The sequence below is a fragment of the Thunnus maccoyii genome, chromosome 4, assembly GCF_910596095.1.
Source record: "Thunnus maccoyii chromosome 4, fThuMac1.1, whole genome shotgun sequence".
NCBI lineage: Eukaryota > Metazoa > Chordata > Actinopteri > Scombriformes > Scombridae > Thunnus > Thunnus maccoyii.
In genome coordinates this window covers 17,365,888-17,391,367 of record NC_056536.1, presented here as the reverse complement: position 1 = coordinate 17,391,367, position 25,480 = coordinate 17,365,888, and the positions used below count along the sequence as shown (strand labels likewise).

The 25,480-nt window shown below is 44.7% G+C and overlaps 1 protein-coding gene across 7 annotated transcripts in view; it reads right to left on the bottom strand.

Moving 5' to 3' along the window:
* rarga (retinoic acid receptor gamma a) overlaps nt 1-25,480 on the bottom strand; it is a 56,743-nt gene that overhangs the window by 17,331 nt on the left and 13,932 nt on the right. For 4 of the 7 annotated variants that reach the window (XM_042409832.1, XM_042409833.1, XM_042409835.1 and 1 more), the window contains 2 exons: nt 19,965-20,030; nt 12,071-12,441 (listed from right to left, as the gene is read on the bottom strand). In XM_042409832.1, coding sequence (XP_042265766.1) covers nt 12,071-12,239 — 169 coding nt within the window. In that variant the 5' untranslated portion in view covers nt 12,240-12,441; nt 19,965-20,030. Of the gene's footprint in view, nt 1-2,124; nt 2,643-12,070; nt 12,442-19,964; nt 20,031-25,480 lie in introns of those variants that run through there. The other 3 variants (XM_042409834.1, XM_042409837.1, XM_042409838.1) reach the window with 2 other exon arrangements.

The window sequence follows — 25,480 nt, the reverse complement described above, 5'->3', positions numbered from 1 at the left end:
TCAAAGCTTTTGACCACAGCGATTCATTGTTGAGTATCATGCCAGTGCCAGGTGACTCTATTTACAAACCCAGTGGTTATTTTGGTGTGTCGAGTGCGTGCTTGTGTGAGCGTGGCATTAAGGAGCCAGACAGGTCCCTCTGTTGTGCAGCTGGGCTGGCTTAATGAGATATCAGACTCAAACATCAATTCATCAGCCTCATTGATGAGGACAATGAGGGGCAACTGCTTCGGTAAAGAGACGCATTATGGCTCCTCGTGTGGGGATAGGACAGCCTTGTTTACAAAGGTTATTGGGCACAGAGGGCTTGAAACAGTACACCACAGCAGCCTCCACTTTGCTCTGCTCTGCTAGACTCAACTCCTTTACCCTCGGGGCAGCTTCTCAGGACTTTTCTCTTTGATTTTCTGGAACAAAGACCCAAAAGAAAAATGTACTTCTGGAAACTGGAGGCCTAATTTTTAAATGTGCGCATGTGTGTGAATGGGTTAAAAGGAGAGGCCATAGAGGCTTGATTGATTAAATAAACAAATCTCATCTTGTTATCATCAGGACTCCCCTAGCTAAGCAGAGCAGGCTGGGCTGGCTGGAGTCCCCCCTGGCTTGGCCTCTACTGACAGGGCATCTGTCTTCATTAAAGCTCAGCCAGTGTGCATGACAGCCACTGAAATGCTGGTGTCTTCACGATTAATGAAGACAGATGACTCCCCCCGAGAGGCAGTAAAAAGGAACAAAAAGCAGGAGAATGAACAAACAGGAAAACACCAAAAAAAAAAAAAAAAAAAAAATATCAGAACCAAATTCAAAAAGCTCCCAAAACCCAAGAACACAGTTAAGCTGTTTATCCAACTGCTCCATCTTTTCTTGTATTCATGATTGTTTTTTCCACTGTCATATCTGGCTTGGCTCCCTCTACACTTCTCCCACCATACCACGCATACACACCCCCACTCCTTTTCCACTCTCACACGCTCTCTCACAGCAGCAGCGGCCCCCTGGAAGTGTATGGAAATGGACCCCAGTTTTGTCTGTCCAGAGACAGGCCTGTTGTTAAGAGTCGGAGCGTTGTCTCAAGTCAGAGGAGGAAGGAGGGAGAGGAAAAATGAGAAGCTGACAAAGGAAAACAACAAAACAGAGAGAGAGAGAGAGAGAGAAAAAAAAGCTGGGCAGAATATCCCCTGGCTTTCTTAAGACTGTGTATGCATTCCACATTTCTAATTTATTCCTCCATTTATCCATTAAATAATTCATCTTTTTATTAATTCATGGCTGTTTGGCTCGAGAGGAATATCATTATCCATCTAGTATCCAGAAGCGTAAACAAACCTCCGACCTAAGAGGACTGCGAGCAGGCAACACCAAACTTTTAACATCTGTAATATTAAACAGGCTACGTTTGTCATTAACCTTTCATGGGAAATTCATCAGAAACAAATCTTCTACTGTCAAACCCACATTGTGAATCGAAGATAAACTAAACAAGGTGTATCCAAAGTGTCAGGGTTTCCTCTTCCTGTCACTCAACAACCCTTTTTCCTCTTTCATCTGTGCACACTCATAGTTTTGTTTTTAGTATACAGCACCTGGCAAGGTCAAACCTCAGGTGGCTCACATTGTCACTGAAACTTGACTCCATGGGCTCAAACTTGCAAGTTAAACATGGGGAGACACACACACACACACACACACACAGGCAAGCACACACACACACACACACACACACACACACACACACACACACACACAGGCAAGCACACACAAACATGGACACACAGTGCATATCATATCATAGCAGAGAGTTTCTTTCAGATGGCTGAGCAACTGAAACTGGCTGAGGGCTGTGAGGGGGGTGGGAAGGAGGGGAGAGGAGAGGAGAGGAGACTGTCTGTCCCAGTCCTTTCCTGTGCTGCTCTGTAGCCCCTGACAGCAGCCCCCTTGGCCGAGCCCTGAGGGGTAAACAAGTCAGCAATGAGAGAGCTAGGGAGTGAGTGTGTGTGTGTGTGTGTGTGTGTGTGTGTGTGTGTGTGAGAGAGAGTGAGTGAGTGAGAGAGAAACAGAGAGACAAGAGTGAAAGAGAGAGACATGATTGTGTCATACAAGAAATCCAAGCAGGATGCCACTTACACTGAACGCTGGCACTGCCTGTCCAAGCGAAGGGGTCCAGCCCCGCAAAGAAGGGGCTCGCCTTCCGCAGCATGCACGCACCACGGCTGGTGACATCATAAAGCTGACGGGGGCCCATTCCCAGAGCCTCCATACAGTCGAACATGGCACCCCCCCTCCCTCAGCAAAAATCACTACGAGCCCTCAGTCCTGCCTGCGTCCTGCCCTGCTTCCACCGCTCACGTCACTCGCTGAAACAGTGACAACAACAAACAGCAGCAACAGCTAGCAGGATCTGCTACCTTCCCTTCCCTTCACTTATCTCTCGCTGTCACTCTCCCTGCTGCCTTTTCCTGCCGATGCTGGATGTTTCCCTCTTTCCCTCTCAGCTGGAATGCAGTTCTGGTTCCTGCCTGGCTGAGCTGAGCAGAGCAGAGCTGAGCTGAGCTGAGCTGAGCTGAGCTGAGCGTGACTCCTGACTCTCTACTCTCCCCCTGCCCTTGGATGAGCTGCTCCCTGTCTGCTGTAACAGACCTAAATAACAGCCTCTCACAGCTCTCGCTGAGACCCAGACACGGCGGAGCGAACCAACTGCCTCGGCGTGACGCTCTGAGAGGGGGTGGAGAGAGAGAGGGAGAATGCCAGAGAGGGAGGGATAGAGAGAGGGACCCAGAGGGAGGGAGGGGAGGGGGGGGAGAAGGGAGGGAGGGAGGGAGAGGGAGGAGAGGGGGCTGGCCAGCAGAGCCTGCACTAGAGGAAGAACTGATCTAGTTAGAGGACAAAACTTTATTCCCATTCTTCTCTTACTTTTTTTTTTGTTTTTTTTTTGTCCAAGCTGCTTTTGTGTTTCATATTTCAGCCCCAAACGCAAACAAACACACCCCCCTCCTCCTCCCCTCGTGTCCCATTCAGATCTGGTCCCTGTCTCTGTCTGTCTTTACATCGCACCTCCCCCAATTCCCCTGCAGTAAATATGAGCCCCCTCCCCTCCCTTCTCTGAGCCCCCGTCTCTAATCATAACCATATTAAAGTCCAGCCACTGGCTCGGTGTGTATGTGTGTGTGAGAAAGAGAGCCAAAGAGAGAGCGGAGAGAGAGCGGAGAGAGAGAAAGAACATTGTGCTGTGGTTGAACCCAGAAACCAGATGCCAGGGTAAATCCCTCCCTCCTCTCTCTGTCTGTTTGAGGGAACAGAGGATGGGCAGTTCTCTCTGTCTCTCCCTCTGGAAGTGCTTTAACAGTGATGAATGAGGGCTGCCTTGCTCAATCCCCTCGGTGCATTTGCACAGACAAATGCCCCCCAATACACAAACACACCATGCGCTGGACACACTTCTCACAGGTTCACTTGACCTTGTTTGTGATTTATCTCTGAGCAACCTTTACAGAGACGTACACAGAGATGCGAGGGGTAGGTGGCAGATGTGATGAAGTAATTAGTTTTGATGTATGGTGTCACCTGAACCGTCTCTAGGATGCATCACTGAGGCTCAAGATTACACATTTAACCTTCTTTAACGCAATCTGTTTTGTGTACTGCTAAAAACAATTGAATTTAAAAACACAGCAGCTCCCTCCTAGTGAAAATAAATCAAAAGGAAATCAATAGGTGGTCTACGGTCAATAAAAAAGCTTGTCACTAGTCCTAACTGTTGCTCACCAGACGGATAGACTCTGGCTGGGCTAAAGCAAACAGCCTGATACAATGGGAGATATATGATAATAGAATGGCTTTAGTCTATGCGCTCTGCACATTCATCTCCCCCTGTCAGACCAGTACAAGTGGTACAGCCCAGCAGGCAAAAAAGACACCATTTCCTGTCAATCTGTGCTGCTGGCTAGGCTCTCCATAAACACACAGTGCCCTCCCTCCCTCCCTCCCTCCCTCCTCTTCTGTCTAACACTTCAGTCTTTTTCCTGTCTCTTGAAAGAAACCGTGCTTTCACGTTTCGGGCTATTTTGAATGATTTCGATTAAAATGTTTATTGGTTTAAAAGCTTTCCCTTTAGTTGAGAGAGCTCTTGTTTATTTTCTTAAGCTGGCACAATCACGTGCAGTTGTACACACACATGTGGGCTGATACTTCTTGCGCACGCACTCACTCTCACACACACGTACACACAAACACATTTAACAACTCCTCTGTTGCATCAAACGGTAAACATCAGTAGTTTTTCTTATGTGGTTCTTCGTACAGCCGTCAGGTCATAAAGAGGAAGCTTTACAATGTAAAGAGCGGAGCAGTGAGGCAAGATAAACTGTTATCTATCAAAGATTCCCCTGCTAACACTTTGTTGTGAAAATGTCTCTTTCTTTCTCTTTCTACCTCTCCACCCATTTACACAATAATTCAAAAAAAAAAAAAAAAAAGGCTTCATCTGGATACATTTCGGATTAAATCATCACTGCCCCGAGTCACATTTTTATGATCAACACGCATTCTTCTCACACTCGTCTTTCGTCTCCTTCCTGTCTTTTTTTTTTTTTTTTTTTTTTTTTTTTTTTCCTAGTTTCATACAGCATCCTGGAAACTAAGACTGGCTAATCCCCTGGTGTTCAAATGTTCTATGTAACATCAGTGTTGTTTGCCAGGGCTGCTCTCTGGACCGGCGAGCCACAACACAATCCATTTATAATATCATGTGCTCACACTGGAAGCTCTTTTGTTTTTTGGAGATTTATGGACCTATCTGACTCTCTCCTGGTTTTGACATTTCTTTTTACTGTGTTTGAGACTATAATTCAGACCGCTAACCCCAGGTTCTCCGCTTATTGGCACATAGCACTGTGAGCTGTGAGTCTTCCAGAGTTTCAGAGGGTTTTGCGGAGTGAGTTTAGACATCTAATCTACACATACTCCATACTGCTGCTGACCCAGGCCGGTCCCCCCCCCCTCCCCTCCCCTCCCCTCCTCTCCCTCCTCCCCTTCCTTCCCTGGCCAGAGAGGTTGAACTCTAGAAGAAACCCCCACTGGGCCACTAACTTTCCCCCCAAACTTATCCTGCCCTCCCTCTTTCTCTCCCTCACTCTTTGGCTCACAAGTCTCTCCATCGCTCTCCTTAATTCTTTTTTTTTTTTTTCCCCTCTGTTTCTGCAAATACTCACCCCATTTCATCAAGTTCCCTATGGCCATTTTTTCCTGACTGCATGATTTGTTTTAGTTGACAAAGTTCTCTGCTTTTGTTTCTGGTTTTGGAAATGTTTCATTTTCAGCGGCTGCCAACTCACTGGTCATTTTGTGCGACTGCTGTTTTCAGTCATGTGTATATGCACTGAATACACGAGAATTTGACATACATTCAAAATATTTTAAATTTTCTCTTGTGATAAGATTTCATATCAACGGTACAGTAGACAAGGAAGCGTAGTCAGCTTGACCTAGTCAGCTTGTAGCTCCACGTGGGCTGGAACCCAGGAAAATCAGGCTTTACTACTGTCTGACACTCTGATGCCGATTACAGATAAGACGTATACAACACATTGTTGCCACTTCCTCTGTATACAGTCGTTCAGGTTCCAGCCAAGCAGTCAACAACGCAGTGGTGTGTGAGGCAATAAAGACAGCTTGTTTTTAGATGCCTATGTGCTAAACGCAGCATGGTGATTTTGAAAGGAATGTAGTGGTTTTCCATTGCTGATGTGAGCATGTGTGCAGTGTGTGGACGTGCTGAAACAGATTGCCGGTGATGATAGAGACACTGAACACCAGTCCAGAGCGCCCTCCCACTCCAGCCAGATTCAGGTTACACACACACACACACACACACACACAAATTCTCAACAGGTTGGTTTTTTTTTTTGCAGTGCAAAATAACTGAAGGAAGGAGCTGACAAACAAGATCCTCGCACCCAAAACCATTTTCTGTCCTTTTCATTTACAAAGTCACAAAAAAAATGGAAAAAAAAGCAAAATCTTAAATGACGGTGTGTTGTTATGTTCGTCAGTGAAAACACAGAGTACAATCCTAGCGTTCTTTCTCATCACATCCATCAACTGCTCCACCAGCCGCAGGTTTTACACATGTTCAGCTCTGACAAGACATGTAATCTTATCCACTCATCTACCTCACTCTCTCACAATATATCTCTGGGAGATACCTGATGTGTCACTGAGGAGCGACGTGGGGAAAGTGAGGCATGAGTTATGAGAGAGGCCGCTTCTCAGCGGCGGCCATGTTCACCTCTGTTCACAGGCCGGTCTCACCGAAGGCCTAACACAGTGCTACTTTTCAGAACGCTATCAGTCTTGGCCATCTTTCAGCAAAGTTTTTTTTCGCTCTCTGTCTTTTTCTTTTTCTCTCCCTCTATCTGTACTGTCATGACATTTTGCTACTTGTGTTTTGTGGGAAAAAAAAAGAAAAAGATCTTTTAGTTGCTTGGCCAAAAACACAAACCCCCTGTCTTGTTCTCATAGGTCCGCCCTGTGCCTGGGTGCCCTCCCACGCCTTCTGAGAGCCCATCCCTCCTTTCTCGCCATTGCACGCTCTTGGTCTTGCACGTGCCCACAAAGGCCCATCTGAAAACAGACCCCTCCCATTTTTAATAGTAGCCTCTTTATCTTCATCTGTCATCATGTCAGAACTGTAGCACACTCTGTGGCCTCTCCCTTACCAGAAACCTTTGCTGACTTTCCACACACGCAAGCATGCAGGCACACACAAGCATGCACACACACTAATACACAAACACAAAGTTTCAGCAAATTTCCAGCACTTAGGGCAATTGGCTCCAACTTGCAGAGAGGGATAACAAGAGGAAATCCAAGGTGAAGGCTGAGGACAGAGAAAGAAAGGAGAGAGGAGAGAGCGAGGGGAACTCGAGAGTGCGTAAGCCAACAGGGTTTAGGTGGATATCATCGGAGGAGCAGATATTCCACTCACTATCAAATTCACAAAAAAAAAAAAAACCCTCCTTCATTGGGTGCCTAAATTGTCTGGAAGAACAAAGTGAACCTTTCTGTCCATTTTCCACTCTATTTGTTGAATCATTTCCTGCACTGGTTACAAAAATTTAAAAAAGAGAAATGTGAGAAGGAATCGATTTCCAAAAAGGAGTGGAGTGCCTAGTAGAGTTGTCATCTTGAGGCTAGCGGTCTCCTAGGGAGATGAAAGCATGGATGTCAGACGATGCAGAGCTGTTTATTAAAGTCAAGGAGGCTCCACTCTCACTGATAGATCAAGGACACAGCCAAACAGCACTGCGCACATGCTGTCATCACACACACAAGTACACACAAATGGTCCAGTCCTAGCATTGCGAATTTCACTCTTATCAACCGTATGTGATGACCACATCTGTCATGAACTTAACTATCTACCTTCAACTGCATGCATTGTCTGCAATCCAAAGAGTTTTCTATTAATCTACTAATCTTGAAGTTGTTCTTTGAAATTTTCATTTGTAATGTTTTCACTGCAGTCTCAGGCCATTGCTCTTTCCCACCAATAAATCTAAAAGAGATCAGTAAATGCCACAAAGATTGACGGCGGTCAGGGATGGATTGGCTTTGTTCTCGAGAGCAAACAGAAAAGTCAACACTCGGGTCTCCTAGGGCCTTTCACAGTTTCAAAAGGTAGGTGGACAGGTGACATCACAGTTTGTAAAGACTCTAAAGAGCATGCAGGAGGAGAAGAAAAACTGGAGATGGGAGTTTTGTCTCCCTGTGTCTTTAGGGAAGTTTCTGGCTACAAAGAAGTGAGTGGCAGCAGAGCCGAGCTTATCGTTTTCATATCCATACACAGCTCACTGTCTCTTTCGTCTCTCTCCCTTGCTCCTCTCAAATATATATAAACCCACATAAGCACACACATATGCACCCAGACAAATCTAACCGTCAACCGCGTACCCAACTCCATCAAGGCTGGGCTGAAACCCAGCACTTCAGCCTTTATGAAAATAAATAAAGCGGTACAATGTGCAGTTTGTGCTCTGCTTCCCCTCCAGTGGAGAAAGCTTCAACTCTGCTAGTCGACATCCTTCCCTGCTGTCCCTCTCCTCCATTTAAATGTTCGCTTTTTACATTCCCTCTCATACCACATTTCCCACCAAAATGGCTCCTTTACGCAACTCCCCGAGCTCCCTAAGCCAACATGACCTCCTTATGTGTGTGTGTGTGTGTGTGTGTGTGTGTGTGTGTGTAAGAATGCAATGAGTGTTTTTAATTATGTCACTCTGCATGAGGATATTTTTTTGGTTGGAACATTTTGGTCCTTTTCACAGTCTGCCTGACTTAATAGTCTGTGTGTGTGTGTGTGTGTGTGTGTGTGTGTGTGTGTGTGTGTGTGTGTGTGCACAAGCGTGTTTGTGCCTGAGTGTGGATGCATATATGCTTGGCAGCCAATATGCTAATGTGTGTGTGCATTCGTGTGTGGTGTATAAATCCATACCCAACACACACTTTACATAAACAGCTCAACTGTTCACTTTGTCTCCACTTGAGGCACAATTGAGCAGACTCAGGCAGCTTTTACACAAGTTTCAACAAGCTATTCATTCCTTTCTATTAATACAATGCTTTTAATTTCATCCCACTGTGATGCAGCTCACACTCTCACAGCTGAGCCCTTCATGAGTTTTCTGTTTGCGTCACTCAACATAAAGCTAGAAATTATGGTCTGAATGGAAAATCTGAGCCAAGCAAAGGACTTCAGAATTTGGTCCGAGCCGTGTGGGCTGAAGGAAATGACCTACCAGCTTTTCAAAACATCCCTGTGGCTGGCTTTGAGGCCAGGGCTCCGGCCCTGATTGGTGAAAGCTTAGAGAGGTGTTTCAGGGCTCAGTGGCGATGTTATCACATAGTAAGTGGCCTTAATGGGCTTCCAACTGTTTGTTTGAAGGGCTCCTATAATGACAGGGATCAACTGATAACGGCCTCTGCTACACACTGCACAGAGAGCCGTCAGGCCCTGACATGGATGAACGCCTTTGCGCATTTATAAAGATATGGGTGGAAAGGATGGGAGTCTTGCAGCACACCCACACGCTCAGTGAGTCTCATTCTCACATGACTTGAATGTACATTAAACAGTAGCTTTAAGGTTTCCTACTTCCTCCATACAGTATATGCATTAAGAGCGAAGAAAAGCTTACTATCTCTACATGTGCAAACACAGTCTGCCTACGCCATCCCTCCCCTCTCCTGTCTCTTCCCACCTCCGTGCAAAACAGGTATTTCCAAAGACACTGTGGTGCCAAAACAGAGCGCCGCTCTGGGAGGTGCTCTAACCTGTCGGCACAGCATGCACACCCAACAAAGGTAGGTGTCACCCGGGCTACCTTTCTGACTTGCAATTACGCAAGAAGCAATGAAGCTGGGGAAGAATGCAGTACTATTTATTACACACACAAACACACACAGAAATATCTGCAGTACTACTCCCTTTATGTGGAAGGTATTTTCTCAGTCTGGCCTACAGACAGCCCTGACAACAATGAGCTGGCCTGTTAAGCCAACTCCTGGAGAAGAAGTAGAAGGAGAAGAAAAACAGGGCCTGGGGAATGTCCAAACTGAGGCCTTTTGTCTTCCCTGCTAACGTTTAAGAGAGCAGGGAATGAGACTGCTGTCAGTAAAATGACTTGTAACATTCCTTGTCACAGGATGCACCAATAGGATGTTTTAAAAGCCGATACCAACAGCTGAGAGTTTTTCATCCAGGGGCCAATACTAAAACTGATACTAAGATGTGTTTTTGTAAGAGCTTTAACTCAAATGCAGTGCAAAAGAGGTTAAGAGAAAATGAATCAACAATTATTTTGATAATTGATTATTCTTCATTTATTAAACAAAAATGCCAAACATACGCTAGTTCCACATTCTCAGATTAACTGTGCTTATATCATTTTACACTGAATATCTTTGAGATATGGGCTATTGGTTGAACAAAACAAAAACTTTGAGGGCATTACTTATGCTCTGCACTGTTTCTTGACATTTTATAGAATGAACTAAAGAATTATAGACAGTTTACAGGTAATTACTGGGGTAAAAAAAATACAGAGATCCGTTGCTGATTTGAGTCTCCTAGAAACAAATTCATAATAACATCAACCCTAATATTCACTGTAAGTAATACTGGATCATCTGTAAAGCTGATATTAGTCAATATAAAGGGATAACAAAATTTTTTCTCAACACATAAATCTTGAATTGAAGCTAATTGTCACTATGATCCCGACTTAAACTTTGACCCCGGCCTTGTTTAAGCTCCGTCGCAGAGCTTAAGCCAAATAACTATGCTCCTTTAACCCTTGTGAACGATACTAGTGCCAGCGTGGATGTGTCAGTACAAGCAGTCATGTATGAAGCTACAGTGCATGTGGTTGCCTGTGTCTGTTTGTGCTTTGATACTTGTTTTTGTTTTAACTCATGCCAGTGTAAAAACCAGAAAGAATCCCATCTGTCAGTGCTGTGGGATTTCATTCTGCGTCAGGGGTATGTTTCTAGTTTTTAGATGAAAGAAGTGTTCTGTGCGCAGTGTGAGAAATAGAGAGAGTGGGAAGGGTGTCTCTGGTGGTGTGTTTGCATGTGTGTATCTGTGTGTTTTCCTAGTAGGGTGTGTTCTTGGATTCCACCACACTAGGACATTACCCCCAGGTGCTCTCTCTCTCTCCCTCTCTCTCTCTCTTTCTCTCTCTCTCTCTCTGCTTCTGTGAAAATACCTTGAGGATTAGGTGGGCAGCGGCGGCGAGGAGGGGCGGGGGGGGGTTGAGGTAGTGATTGACGGCTGAAAGGCTGGAGAGGTGCTCAGGCATGCTGTGGTGGGGGAGAGAGGGGGACTGCATACACAGGCAGGGGGGCTCTGCACTCAGCTGTTGCCACCCACACCCATTATAGCCCCTCCACCACCTACCACCCACCACCACCTGCCGCCCCTTTAGCACTGCACCCAGATAAGATTTCAAATAACTCCTGCTTACCTTTACCTCATGCCCTAGCCTAAATGAAAGCGCCCCTTCTTTTCTCTCTCTCTCTATCTCTGTCTTCCTCTATCTTATGCTAACATCCTGAGCAGCAGTTTCTGCAGCAGAGGTTTTCTCCCTGACCTAGAATCCTGACGTTGATTAAAAAGCAGCGTTTTGAAACAAGCAGGTGTTTTGAACAATGAGCAATGTATGTCAGCAGCGCGTGTGTAATCTGGCTAGTTTTTCCATGACAGAAAAACACTCTGGATTGCCAACAATCTCCTCTTTGTGCTCTGTGTTCCATACATCATCCCATCCTGGCGCTTCAGAATACAACAGTGCCCCCTGTGTTCAAATTTGAAACTACAACTCTCAAACAACTGGAGTGTACTGTTGTGGTTTGAATCTTGCCTCCAGCTCACCTTTCTGTGCAATTAAAAAAGGTGTGTTTTATGCTCTTTCTATTACGTGTTTGAATTGCAAGAGTGCTCATTTTCCAATATTTATTGCACTTTTTCAGATATGTGTTGATGCTCGGAGCACTCATCACCTCACACTGGAAGAATGTTGTTTTGTCTCTAATTGCAGACTTGTGGGTTGCCTGCCTCACAAAAGCTCTGTGAGAGGTCCAGATACACACACACACACACACACACACACACACACACACACACACACACACACACACACCAGCGAACCCAGAGCCAGAGTTTGTGGTCACAACCACACCATCTACAAGCATCTATAAGGAAACCACAGGAGCAGAGTAATCATTGTATTGATGAAAGTGGACTTTTTCCCTCATGGTTTCTTTTGGGATTTTTTTTTTCTACCACTCGTCCTATATCACAAGCAGACCCTAAAGTTTTCCATTTCCACAAAATTACACATAATGAAGTGCAATTTAAATTGCTGTATTTTCCTTTTTCCAGTGGACGCCTAAAATGTTACATGTGAGTTGACTAAAATGAAGGTATGAGCCATATATGTGTAGTTAAGGTTGAAATGGAAAACGATACATGAGAAGGAAGAAAAGTCAAACACACGCAGTGATGGAAATGACTTACAGAGAGCAGCCATCTCCTTGGGCAGGTCAGCACCAAATCTCCCAAACAGGCTGCTGTTGGCCAGCAGGTCGAAGGGGGAGTGGCTTCTCATGGAGTTGAAGGCGAAGGGGTAGACAGCAGGTGGGAAGCCGGTCATGTGACCCACCTGCTGTTCCCTGTTGGTAGCCATGACGACGGAGCACCCAGGGGTCCGCAGCAGGCCGCTGGCTGAAGGGAACACTCTCACAACACCTGGAAATCCCCGGAAAAGTCGAAATCCGTGTCCTTTCGAAGGCTCTCAGGGTTTGGGGAATGGATGAGTGACGACGGGACCTCTGGTTTACTGAGGGAACGCCAGACTCCACTTTAGAAGAGTCATCCAGTTCACTTTTCTGGGGAAGATAAGGCAGACACATTTGTTATTTCTCACTAATAAATTCACCACATAAAACATGAGGATAAGTGTTTCTGATTGGCATGGACATGATGATACAATCAGTGGTTTGTGTTCAGATCCTCTCTAGATTCCATAAACACGATTCACCTCACATCAACTCTGAGACCATGATCCATCTACGCTCTGGGATGGAGAATAGTTTATCCACAGTTATAATGCAAGAAGGATGTGCAAAATACCAACAGGTATGAGAGAACGGGAAGGAAGGAGGAAGTGAGGAAGGACGGGACAGCAAGAACCAAAACAGATAAAGACGTGAGAGAAAAAGAATGAGTGAGCTGTGAGAGGAAAAGCCAGAAAAACTGGGACTGGGCGAGGGGAAAAGAAAATAAGAAAGAAGTTTGGAAAAAGTTATAACAGGGAAGAGCAGGAGGGAGGGAGGGAGGGGAAAAAAAAGAGAGAGAGAAAAAGAGAGAGAGCTCTTGTTCCTGCAGTTTTGAAGAGCTTCCAGACTTCTACAGTGATTCCAGGCTATGCCATATGATTTAAATCACCAGAACTCTACTATAAAGAGCTCCTCTGTTCCTGCTGCCAGCCTAGCACAGCAGCCTGCCTCTCTGCCTCTTTCCCCCAGGACCAGAGGCCCAGACACGGGGTCCAGAGCACGAAGAAGGGGGGGGGGGGGGGGGGGTGGTGGGTGGAAGGGGGGGGGGGGGGGGGTAGGGGGTAGGGAAAATGAGATCCACTGATTGCTAACTGCTGCTGTCACTTCCAACTATCTTCTCTTGAGGTCAGGCTCTCATCCCACAGAGTCATTTTGGCTCTAACCTCCTGCAGCCCGCTCGTCACTTTGACTCCACACAGTAGGCACAGACAAGTCAGGCTCAAGTGTGGACAAGGCAGCAGTTATGCCCCACTGTTGACTGTTAATACAGCAGGGGGAAAAAAAAATCCTGGTAAAGCCTCCCATTTTCTTTTTCATGTTTTCTTTTTGCCTTTCACTTCCCTAGCGTGATTTTATGAGTGGGTGGTGTGATCAGCTTGTTTTTTAAATGTGGCTTTGAAAAAGAGCAGAGCCAAGGAATGTGGAACTGCTGTGGCTTGTGAATCCGGGAGAAAAGACAGGGAAAAAATCTTGGTAATGAATTCGGTATAAACAAAGAAATGAGTGAAGGGGGGGGGGATCTGAGGCTGAACCAGTGAACTGCTGAACTGAGCGAAAAACGCACAGCAGAAGAACAGTGACAGGGTCTGGGCACTGGGGGGCACTAAGAGGTGGCGCCGTGCCCAGGAAAAAGAGGGAGAGCTTTCCAAGACGCACACATATGCACCACACTGTCTGAGACACATACACATGCAATCAAGCACTCAAAAAGAAAAAAAAAAAAAAAAAAACTCCACACACATGTGTGAGAGCACCCACTAACACACACACACACCTCTCACCCCTTGCCTTTTCCAGGGCTCTGGCTCCCTCCCTGCCTCTCTTTCTGGCTCTTTCTCTTTCAACAGAGCCAGTTAATTACACCCTACTGCTGCAGGCAGCTTCAAACCACCACTAATTTAGAGTTCCATTACAGTAAACTGTTCCACATGTGCATCCAGGGCCCAGGCAGGCTCGGGTGGCCACGTTTCAGGAAGGAGCAGCCGCCGATAGGCACCCACCCCCATCCTGCCAACACAGCCATGCTGCCATCTTTCTTTTTCCTTCTCCTTCTCCTTATTCCTTGCTTTCTTTCTCCTTTTCAGTCTATTCCTCATCCAAACTACCTTTGATTTTTTCCCTCTTTTCTGACCCACCCCACGTCTCCTCTCTATAATCATGTCCTTATACCTAATCCTCTCCTCCACCTCCCCCCCCACCACCCCCCCACCCGCACCTCATCTCCATCCCTCTACTGCTTATACAACTTGTACCATGACCCTGTGTGGCGGTTCCACTGTGTGGCTAACACACAAAAACATCACTAAAGATTTCACAGTGGGCCTAATGGGAGAAGAGGTACAGACTGGAAAAACAAAACTGCCAGCAACACACAGGCTCATAATGTGCATGTGCATGTATGCATGTGTGTTACGAGTACGGTACTTGGCCAGCGTTTGGCCCGTTTGGGTATCTGCCTCATGAACTCAAAGCAGGCCTCATAAAGGCAGTACGATCTGTCTGTGAGTGCTTGGAGAAGAGAGAGGGAGAAAGAGAAAAAGGAAGATGTGAGGGGAAGATTCATGGCAGAGAGTATGACTGTATGCATGTGACTTTTGTATTCCCACAGGAAGAATCAACTGTATATTAATCAATATACTAATCCAGTATTGTGGCCCACAAATGTGCAGCCCACTCGGAGAATCTCACCGTTGCACAATAAACCGCAATGCCACTGTACATTCATTCACATGCCATAGAAAGAAAGAGACAAAGAAAGAAAGAGAGAACTAAAGAGCACAGAGACACAGCCTTTTAAAATAGAACCCAGTAACTTTACTCTCCCCAAACACAATAATGAATTAATAAAAGAGTTGGCGCCAGTGTTTTTTAATGAGTCACATCAGCCCAGCAGCTTTTTACAGAGCCATTTATGTTTTATGTTGGGTCCTGTGGTAGGCTCACTTCGCCAGCCCGTCTGGGGCTATAAGGGGATAAGGGGAATTTGGAGTGACCTCATCCCCTGTTAGCCAGGGCCAAATGGGCATAGAGGGCCTCCCCACTTCCCCTGAGCCTGGGGGGCACACAGGAGGCAGCAGGCGGCCAGGCAGGCGAGGAGCACCAGGGCCAGCTATGGGTGGGTTCAGGGCTGCTGCTGGGACTTTCCATCATTGCCTAAGACGTGCACTGTAGCGGGTTTAAATTTACTTTGGTTGTTTCTGTAAATAGTGGAGTGTCAGACCTCACAGTAGTTCATCATGTTAAAGCAGACTCATTGGTTACACTTGAGATAACCCATTGATTTTATCAGGACAAAACGCCGTGTAGCAAATGAAATGAAATCAATCAAGCTGGCAATTTGGAGACAGCGCCACAAGACGGGGCACGCTTAAGAGAGAATAGGATTCTCTTGTTTGCTGAAGAGTTTGGATTTCGACAAAAAGACGGAGCAGAATGGAGAATCAAGCAAGAGTAAAAAAAGACAGAGAGAGAGAGAAGAGAGAGAGAGAGGGAGAGCGCAGTTCCCACAGATTGAATGTCTGTCAAACAAAGGGTATCAAATCCTCTGTGAGCAAAACAACAATTGTGCCTTAACCGTTGTGACGGAGCGAGGCCCCTCAGGCAATAAGAACTGCAGTCAAACATAACAAATAAATCACGGCATCTCAGGAAGTTCTGCACCACACAACCAAGAAAGGCAGCTGTTTTTTTTAGTCAGCAGAAGAAACCACAGGTGATTACTCGGCGTATATGAGCAGGATTCTGGGTGCCATGGCTGCTCCAGTTTGTTTACTGGAGGATGTTTCTTATTCCAGTCAAGAAAAAGAACAAAAAAAATGTTTTACAGTAATTGTGTGCAATGTTATATTGAGTTATATTTGTGTGTTTATTTGGATATTTGCCTTTGAAGTTGCATTTTTGAGGCTTTTCTCTTCGCTTTCTGACTCAAGCGGAGACTACTTTTTGTTTTACACTTTCCTGCCATCTGCGATTGCGTGAGTTCACAGGTTTTCTTTGGGTTTCCTGAACTCTCCAAAAGGCCACAATGTGCAATTTTAAGAAATTTTCTGCAAGGTAAAATAAAAATATGTGTCAATCAGCCAGGGCGAGAGCAGCAAGTCAAAACTTTTACTGGAAGGACTGAATTGTAAATTCACAGCCTCAAGATAAATGAACAGTACCATGTATCCTGGCAGGAAAGCTTGGCAGAATCACAGAGCCCTCTCACTCTTTTTCCACCTCTGACTTGCCCACTCCTGTTCATTTTTTGACAGAAAACTGAGCATGTCTTCGAGGCACAGTCTTCCAATTGTCAACAGCAGAAAGTGATTTATGTTCGGCAACTTTGTAAAGGAAATTGTTTGAAGCAGAGAGGGTTATGTTTAAGTTTTGGGTCGTGGGTGAAGTCACACTACCACATCAGTAAAACAATGATTTTACAGTCCATGTGTCCTCACTGAGTTGACAGACTGGCTTTCTAACTGCTTGGAGCAAAATGAATATTTAGCGTTGTCATCGCTGCTTAATATGCCCATATACTACCATCAGAAAACAGTTTATGTACTCAGAACTGTCACAGACAAATTAAAATGTTCAGAACAGAATCACAGGAGCGTTATCTGATCTTGGCGTCAGCAGCATTTTGGCTGTGAAAACAATATCCTTAACACTTTATTATCTGATGCAAAGCTGACAGCTCCCAGCCTTTCAACAAGTGCCTGGCTAATGGCTCTGAGACAGACACCCAGTGACAGACAGTCCAGTGTCTCCAAACAAACCTGCATTCCTTCACCTCAAACTTGTTTGACATCTGCCTGCTCTTGGTATCACACAAACACGTATTTGCTTACAGCAACAACGCAAAGTAGCACCTCTGAGTAATCATTTGTCAGTTAAAGAAGTATTGTTTTTCAGGATTTCCACTAGGGAGTGTCATTATGCAATCCTTGTTTTTTTTTTTACCTATAAATGATCGAACATTAATCCCTTAATCTCTTTTTTTGTTCTCACTTTCTCTTTTTTTGTTTAAACATAATGTCACAAAACAGGCTGTGTTGACTTGCAGTGGTGGAGAAGAGTATGGAAAGAGTGAGAACTCACAGTCAGACATAAAACACTTTGTGACATGATGAAGTCATCCTGACAGCTTGCTGTTTCCATGATGTGGTAGAGCTCTTTGGAGTACTCAACATGGAGACTCCAGCAGTGGGTCCAGCAAAACAAGAAAACACACCACAACAGGAAAAGGCAAAGACAGACGATGAGAGAAGTTTTGAGAAATGAGGAGGGTCAGAGAGACAGGAAATAAAGCAACACGAAGAAAGTTCAATGAGGCAAGAGTATGATGGCTACTCCAGATTTGAAGGGTAAAGATGGCGCAATAACACGTCTCATTTTGTAATTACTAAGAGAGGATTAATACAGGTATGCTATGGAGGCGTTTCTCTTCCTCAACTCGGAGAGAAAACAATCCTTTCTCTGTATAAAAGAGATGCGTAATGGATGGGTTTCACCACCACCACTGATTTTCGCCCGAGGTATCAAAGCAATACTCAGACACGAGCAGGCCCAAACACACACATGCAAGTACAAAATGCAAAACACACATTCACGGAAGTTTAACGTTGTGCCAAAAGATCTTCTAATGAGGGCTCAGAGGCAGGCTGAAAATGTAAATCCTCACAATCAGAGCGGCACACCTGCAAAAATAGACATAGGAAATGGTGCGCAGATAGTTTCCTTGTTAATTATAGTATGGTGGCGGAAAGCTCCTTGAAATCCCCCAAAACCACCTGTGTAACCCCTCCCTACCACTTGGCCTTAATTGCTATAGAAATTCCAGAAAAAGACAGGTATCAGCAACTCCTAGATTTACTGCTCAAAGTCATGCCACGAAGAAGGACTGTTGGCAGATTTTGCAATACAGAAGCTTTTATGTGTCAACTGTTGTTTCAGTGGTTTCCACAAAACCTCATCTTCTCACCTACAACTGAAAATTATGATCACATCATCAGATGTTGTTATTATGTTAAAAACACACTGTACAAACGTTGAGTTTTATGTGTTGGGTGTTTTAATGCTTTAATAGTTTTACTTTAATAAATTTAACAAAGGAAAAAGTCATTATTATCATTGGTGTTTCTCCTTCTTTAATTCATTTTCTGATGACATTAAACTTTTGATCCATGCCAGATATGTCTTAACTTCAAGGTACATATGACTGACAAACTACCATTAATCACACTATTTCAATAAAAGAGAAATTCATATTTTATGATTTTGTTCCAAAGTAGTTATTTCCATGGAAATACAGTACATCTTGCCAGTATTTAATTGCTGATCTGTACTGATAGACAATAACAGTATAACAGCTTTAATGTGTGAATATTCCCAACAACAAGAATGGGATCATGTTTTTGGTGAGTCAGATAAAGCTGAAAAACACCACACTTATGATCACAAGTACAGTAATCATGAGTAATGACATATTAATGAGCCATCTGGAGTCTATAACAACAAGCACAAATAATAAGTGATTCCAAGCTGTCACAGAAGACAAGCACAAGGCTGTGACTGGACACCATGAAGGTAAAGCTGCTCAGTATGGACAGCCTGTCCTCGAAAAAAAAAAAAAAAGAACCATGGGTGGTGCTCTGGAGGAGGAGAGCGTGGTGATATTACTCTGCCTTGGAGATGAGCTCCCTTTTTCTCCTACTCCAGATGTCACAGTCTGTATCTGAGTCAAACAGATACACCAGATGACAGAGGATGGTGACACAGATATCACCGGCCTTCAGCAGACACCTTTCACTAGGCCACGTGGGTGTTTTTTCATTCCACTTCAATCAAACTATCACTCAGTCCTCACACTTATGTCAGGTCCACCAGGGGAAATAAGCGGTGGACAGCAGGTGCAAAGCAAAGGCAGTCCAGCTGCGGCGGTTTACCTACTGACCAGTCACTGCTGAAGCAATAAACCAAAGCTACACTGCGGGGACAAGGACACATGAAACAAGTGAAAACATGCTGTGACATCAGGTGCTGGATCTTTATCTGATATCTAAATCATGCAGCACTAAATGCACTGTGTTACACATGGTTGTAACAAGTGGAACCTGTTAACCTAGCACATATGCCAGCATCAATAAATAATCTTCAGTGACACGCTGCTAACTATGAGAACACAATGAATAAACGTCCATGTAAACTAAAAAGAGCAGAGTTACAGACACACCTCAGTCCACAGGAATTAGCCTCTGCTGTTTAAAACGGTGGAAAACAATGCTTCTCTTTTCCAAGTGTTCATATGTTGGTTATAAAAAAAACAAAAAAACAAAAAAAAAAACAGGTCAAGGACTGGTGACTCCTCCGGTGAATACACACTCATAGACATCAAACACATGCAAGCGTGTACACACTAACTCACGCACATATGCTAATAATAAAGAGCTCCACAGGCGCTGGGTAACACTTGAAACACTCACTAATAAGCACATATGCGCACACAGGCACACACACATGCTCGACTATGTTTTCATATAAACTCAAGTGTCACTCTCACTTTAATAACACGTAACGAAGCAGACATACTATAGCGCGGCATGCAAACAAACATGTGTGTTGGGATGTTTTAGTGTTTACACATGAAAATCTGGTCGGCTTTCGGTAAAGCGATGATTAATTGTCTCAGAGGCTCTCAAGTGTCTTGCACACTCACTCTCTGTCTTCAATTAAAACTGTCGACCCATTCCCAAAAAATGCAGCCTCTCTCTTTCTCTCTCTGTTAACAAAGGGAGAATGAGGAAAAGGAAGACAAACAATGACTTAAGTTACTGATTCTAAACTTCTTTTTTTTTTAAGCGTAACTTACTCACCAGCTCCGGTGTCAGTGAGGCAGACGGAGAGATGAATTGCTTGACGGGAGGGTCTGATGAGCGGAGCTAGCCAGGGAAAAAAGGAGAAAAGACGTGTGTACGTTCATCAGAGAGTCCTTCTGACAGCAAAGACAGAGTAGCAGCGAGCGCCTCTCTCTCTCTCTCTCTCTCTCTCTCTCTCTCTCTCCCCCTCACTCCCCCTCTCACACTCCTCCTCCTCCTCCTCTCTCTCAGTCTCTACCTCTTAAAATCACTCTTTCACTCCCCAAACACAGGCACACACTCACTCTCTCACTCAATAAGAAATAATTATACTCTCTGATTCATAAAGCCTTCCTTTGTCACGTGACCCAACACTTCAAATATACAGCACATTTTTTCACAAGCCACAAAATGCCTGGAGGGAAGAAATAGGCCCAGAGAGCTTAAGTTTCTGTTTTTAATTCTCTCTCCCTTCTTTGTCTCTCGGGTGAATTCTTTTTCTCTCCTTCATCTCCTTGGCTAAAGAGTCGATTTACCTACAAACTGTTTGTGAAAGTCGAAATGCGGAGCCATGTCGTGATCTCAGGTCATTCGTGTTTAATCAATAAATGCCGTTCAATAGGAGAGGATGTTATAGTATCCTGAACAACACAGATCATCCACTTTATGATGTTTTGATTTAACACAGACGCTGTTTTAATGGCGAGCCAATAGGTTTCCTCCTCCAAGAAGTAGTTTCACCTCGTCATTTATTCCCAGTGTGATCAATTTATGGAACGATTGTAATGGGCCTGTCTGCTCAGTACAGGCATGTGTTGTATGTGGTGTTTATGTGTAACTCATATTTTGTGTTTGGCACTATGTTTTATTGCTTTCAATGTTTCTGTGACAATCTTCCCAGAGCAGACTTAATAAATCACTAGTATTTATTACCATTAACACTATACTGATACTGTAAGCAAGTACGGTGACCCTTTTGGAACTAAATGAGGAAGTGAACACAAGTAGGTTCTTGGTAAGTACACAAAGAAAGCTGACACAATGTCTAAAATATTCTGCACTTATTGAGGATAAATGAAAACCAGAATTTGGCATTCAAAGCTGGAATCAAACATTTTTTGGGATACACATCTGTCAACATCCTGCAAAACGTTATGCAGTTGGAAATTTTTTTTTTTTTTTTTTCAAAAATCAGAGAAACTGAAGGTTTCTGTATGTAAATCACTTCAGTTCCTAAAGTGAAACTAGTGGTGGCACATCAGCTGCAGGGAAGTCCCGTGTGAGATGGCAGAGTTGCGCAGCGGCAGCAGCGGCAGCAGCGACAGATTTGGGTGTGCCCCTGAACGTGCCCCTCTCTCCATATGAGATCATGTGTTTCAGATCTGTGTTTATGTGTTTGTGGTTCTGGGCGTGTGCCCTGTTTTTCTGAATGTAATGTTTCTCAAGTTGTTTTGGTTATGAGGAGCACCTCAAACCTCAGAACTGGGAGGAGAAGGCACACCTCAACTGGCACCTCAACGGGCACTTTTTCCTTCAGCAGAGCATAGGTCAACTTCCCTTTTGTCAAGAAAAAAAACAACAACAAGTCAATGTAAACACATGCATGCTTCTAAAATAAGAAACATCTAGCCTAACTCGATTCTTAACCAAGTGCAGCAAGCTTTTTCAAAATAACCAACTTATACATGCACTACTTATTTCCAAAACTTCACTTAAAACAATGCCCTTCAGGCATATTGGCCATGCATCACTTCACGCTCTCCTAAATCTCACAGTCTGAAGCAGAATCTCCAACTAATGCAACATGTGGAACTATTCTTTTAGTATTCTCAGATACCTAAAGACTTGATATACATATATATATATGTTTGTAAATCATACTAACAGGTCTGATACTGGCAGAAATCATATCCTCAAAGACACTGAACCTAATATGCCTCCAGAATAAAATCAAAAAAAACAAAACAACCGTGCCACCTAGCCTTGCTCTCGTCATTCCTACACGCTTCCGATCTTTACAGCCACACATGGTCTGCGGTAGCCTACTGAAATGTTCTCTCATACATTTTTTTGAGGTGGATTTGCCAGTACATAATCAGGGTAAATGGATGGATAAGCAGTAAGAGGCGCTGTTGCCTTTTTGCAGAAACCTTATATTCAGAAAGCACAGATCTAAGCCATACTGCAAAAGGGCCCTTCAGCTGATCCTTATCTCGTTTACATTTGATTTATGTGTTGCTTATGAGGCCGCTAAGGCTAATCGAAATCCCTTAACTGTTTACATAGCAGTACTAAATCAGCAATTGTGTAATGTGAAACAAGAAGGTAAATACAGCCATAGGACACGGTGGAACTAAGTCTGTGTTAGCCATAAAGATGATGTGAAGTGTTAAGTGTGAATTTCTACTCATCAGGCTGACTGAAACCATGAAGATAGTTGTGTGTGTGTGTCAGCGCTCAGTGTATGCTGTGCTCCTTATTAAATTATGACAGTGAGCTTGAGCAAGGGGAGGGGTGTGTGGTTGTGTGTGTACGTGTGCTTAGGCTTTGCATATGTGTGTGCGTTCTTGCAGCGCGCACGTCCGCGCTTACGAATATGTGTGTGTCTGTTTGCGTCTGTGTGCATGGATGAGTGTGTGTAGGCAGTAGCAGCGAGAGGGTCAGAGGTTACTAGTGTTTGTGTTTCAGTGTCAGTGAAGTGTGCTCCAGGCAGAGATTTATGATCATTGTGTCTGGGAGGCTGCAGAGTGGGGGATAATGAAGATAGATCAGGGTGCTATCTCTCTCTCCGGGCACCACTGGAAACATGGCCTATGGCCCCCCAACGTACTCGTATCATTAACTTCAGCCTGTGACATCATAACGCGCTGCCCTGACATCAATCCTAACACAGTGTGTGCTCTGACAAAAAGTCAAACGCACACAGGCAATTCCTCACAGGAAGTCATCCGGCAAACACAGGCATTGTTCAGTGTGTTGCTTTGCAGCTTCTCTGGGTGTGTTTATGAAGATATGAAATATTCATAGAAACATCGTACTCAGTCGTGTGTTTCCACTTTAGATTCAACGTATTTGCATTCACGGAGCAACGGAGTAGAGGCCCGGGGCTCGCTGGCAGAGGAAAAGGAGCAGAGGCAGAGGAGGAAAGAAGGAATGGGGGATGATGGAGGGAGCAAGAGAGGGAGGAAGTGAGGTCAGAGGGGTTAAAGAGAGAAGGGGAGAGGGGGAGGAAAGAGGGCCGCTGGTACAGGGAATGTGAGAGAAAGGGGTGTGAAATAGAAAGAGGGGAGGGGAAGAAAACTAGGGGGTGAGATGGAGCGAGGGATGGATTGTAGAAGAAGAAGGAGAAGGGGGGGTGGGAAGGTGATGGGATTGGTGGTGGGGAAGTGAGAAGGGGCGCAGGGTGCTGGTGCCTGTGGCGGCAGGTTTTAATCAGTAACAAGATGCCTGTAATGAGATCACTATTTCCCCACATTCAGATTGATGTCATGTGAAGTTTGGTGCCGCACTGAGACAGGCAGGGGACGCAGGGCGAGCGCACACACCCCGCTCAGGAGTCGTTTGTGCGGACACACACACACACACACACACACATACAAATATACACTTGCTTGCACTTTCTTGGTTACAGACTTAAACACACATCCTGTGAAATGAAGGAGCTCATTCATCCCGCCTGGCAAACTGCGCTCATTTAGAGTCCAACCGCCTTGAAGTAAAAACATACTCAGAGGAATACTACTCACAGGAAAATGAGTTACTCATGGCAAAGGAGAGATGTATGTGTTAGGGACCGAAGGGCATATACCACTATGTACTCCTCTAACAAAAACAAATGAGCACAAAGCTTGGAAGAGAGTGAAAGAGCCAAAAGTTTTTTTTCACTGCATTAAGGGAAAAAGAGAAGGGGAGAGAGAGAGAGAGGGAGAGGGAGAGAGAGAGAGAGTGAGAGAGAGAGAGAGAGAGAGAGAGAGAGAGAGAGAGTGAGTGAGAGGAGGAGGAGAAAATACAAAAAGGGAGTGTGTGTGCTTTCTGTGCATTTTTTGGGGTGCATTCAGAGGTTGTCGACACAGCTACCAGCGTGTGTGCCAGCGCATGAGTGCTCTGCCTATTCCCCAACATGTGTGTCCAATGAAAGGTGAACGGCTCTCCTGTCTATACTTTCCTCAAAAATCAGCCATGATGTCACCATGAACCCATCTTGAACCCACCTCTGTCAAAAAGCATTACTCCAGCCCTCCCTCTCTCTCTCTCTCTGCCTCTTTTTCTGTTCCACCTCTCCCTCCTTCACGCTCCGTTCCTGCCTCTCGAATTCTTCTCTGAGCTCCCATTCTTTTTCTTTCCTATTTTTCATATTTCTGTATTCTTCAACATTTCCCTTCTGCCGTCCATGTCTCATTTCTCTCTCTCCCTCCTCTCTCACTGAAGCACACACACTTTTTTTTTTGTTCTTTTGGCAAGCATGGTCTAATTGAATCACCAAAAAGCACAGCACTTTGCCAAAAATGCCAGGATGTTTTGATTATCATAAACTTTGTTTAAGCTGTGGTTTTACAAAAAAAAAATGCTCCGAGTGCATGAAAGGAAGCCAAAAAAATAAAAGCAGAAAAAATGAGGAATAGGGAAGAATGCAAATGAAAGAGGGGAGAGGGAAAGAGAGAGAACACTGGGGAAGAGAGGGGTGGTGGGGGCAGCGAGAAGGCAGCCAGAGAGCCACATATGGAAGTGATTCTGTAATTACTGCAAATCTGTGAGCTCAAAAGGAAAGGTCTTCTTTTCCATGCCTCCTTCCCTGCACATAAAACTGCCCTTGTGAGAAAGCTGGGCACTAAATACTGTGCAGGAAACAGGAAAAAAACACAGTTTTCATTTGCTTTTGCTTTTTTGACATGTGAGGTTAGTATATAAATATGTATATGGTATATGTTTACTAAGTCGAGTTTAAATACGGGTCTGGCTTTTGCAATTTTCCTGCACAGATGAAGAGAAAACCGCTGCAGATCATGAGGCTAATTCCACACAGTCCACTACTGGAAATTTTTCTGCATTCTTTGCTCATTTGCTTTGGTTTCCTGAGCTTAATCAACCGTCCTGGAAGCTAATCTAAAACAAACCGGGGAGGTTCAGCCTGGAATAAACTCAAAAGTCTCTCATTAGCCACACACCTAACTGGCATCGTTCACATAAAGCACACAGTCAACAAGGTGTGTGAGGGAGGGGGCGGTTAGGGGATGGGTGACTGACAGACAGACGGCGATGAAGACTGTCTTTTGAGCCTCAGGCACAGCACTGCTTTGCAGGTGTGTATGTTGGCAGCGACTTCTGTTCTGCTCAGTCCACAAACAGTTCGAGCAGCCTGTAATTATCTCGTGCCCTGCCATAACGTGTTCTCATGATGAGTGCGTGAGTCTGACACAAGCACAACCACACACACACACACACATACACACACACGCATATAAATTACAGTAAACACACACCCGGATTGACGCAACTTGAGCTACGTTTATTCTTAGACACATCCAATTAATCAC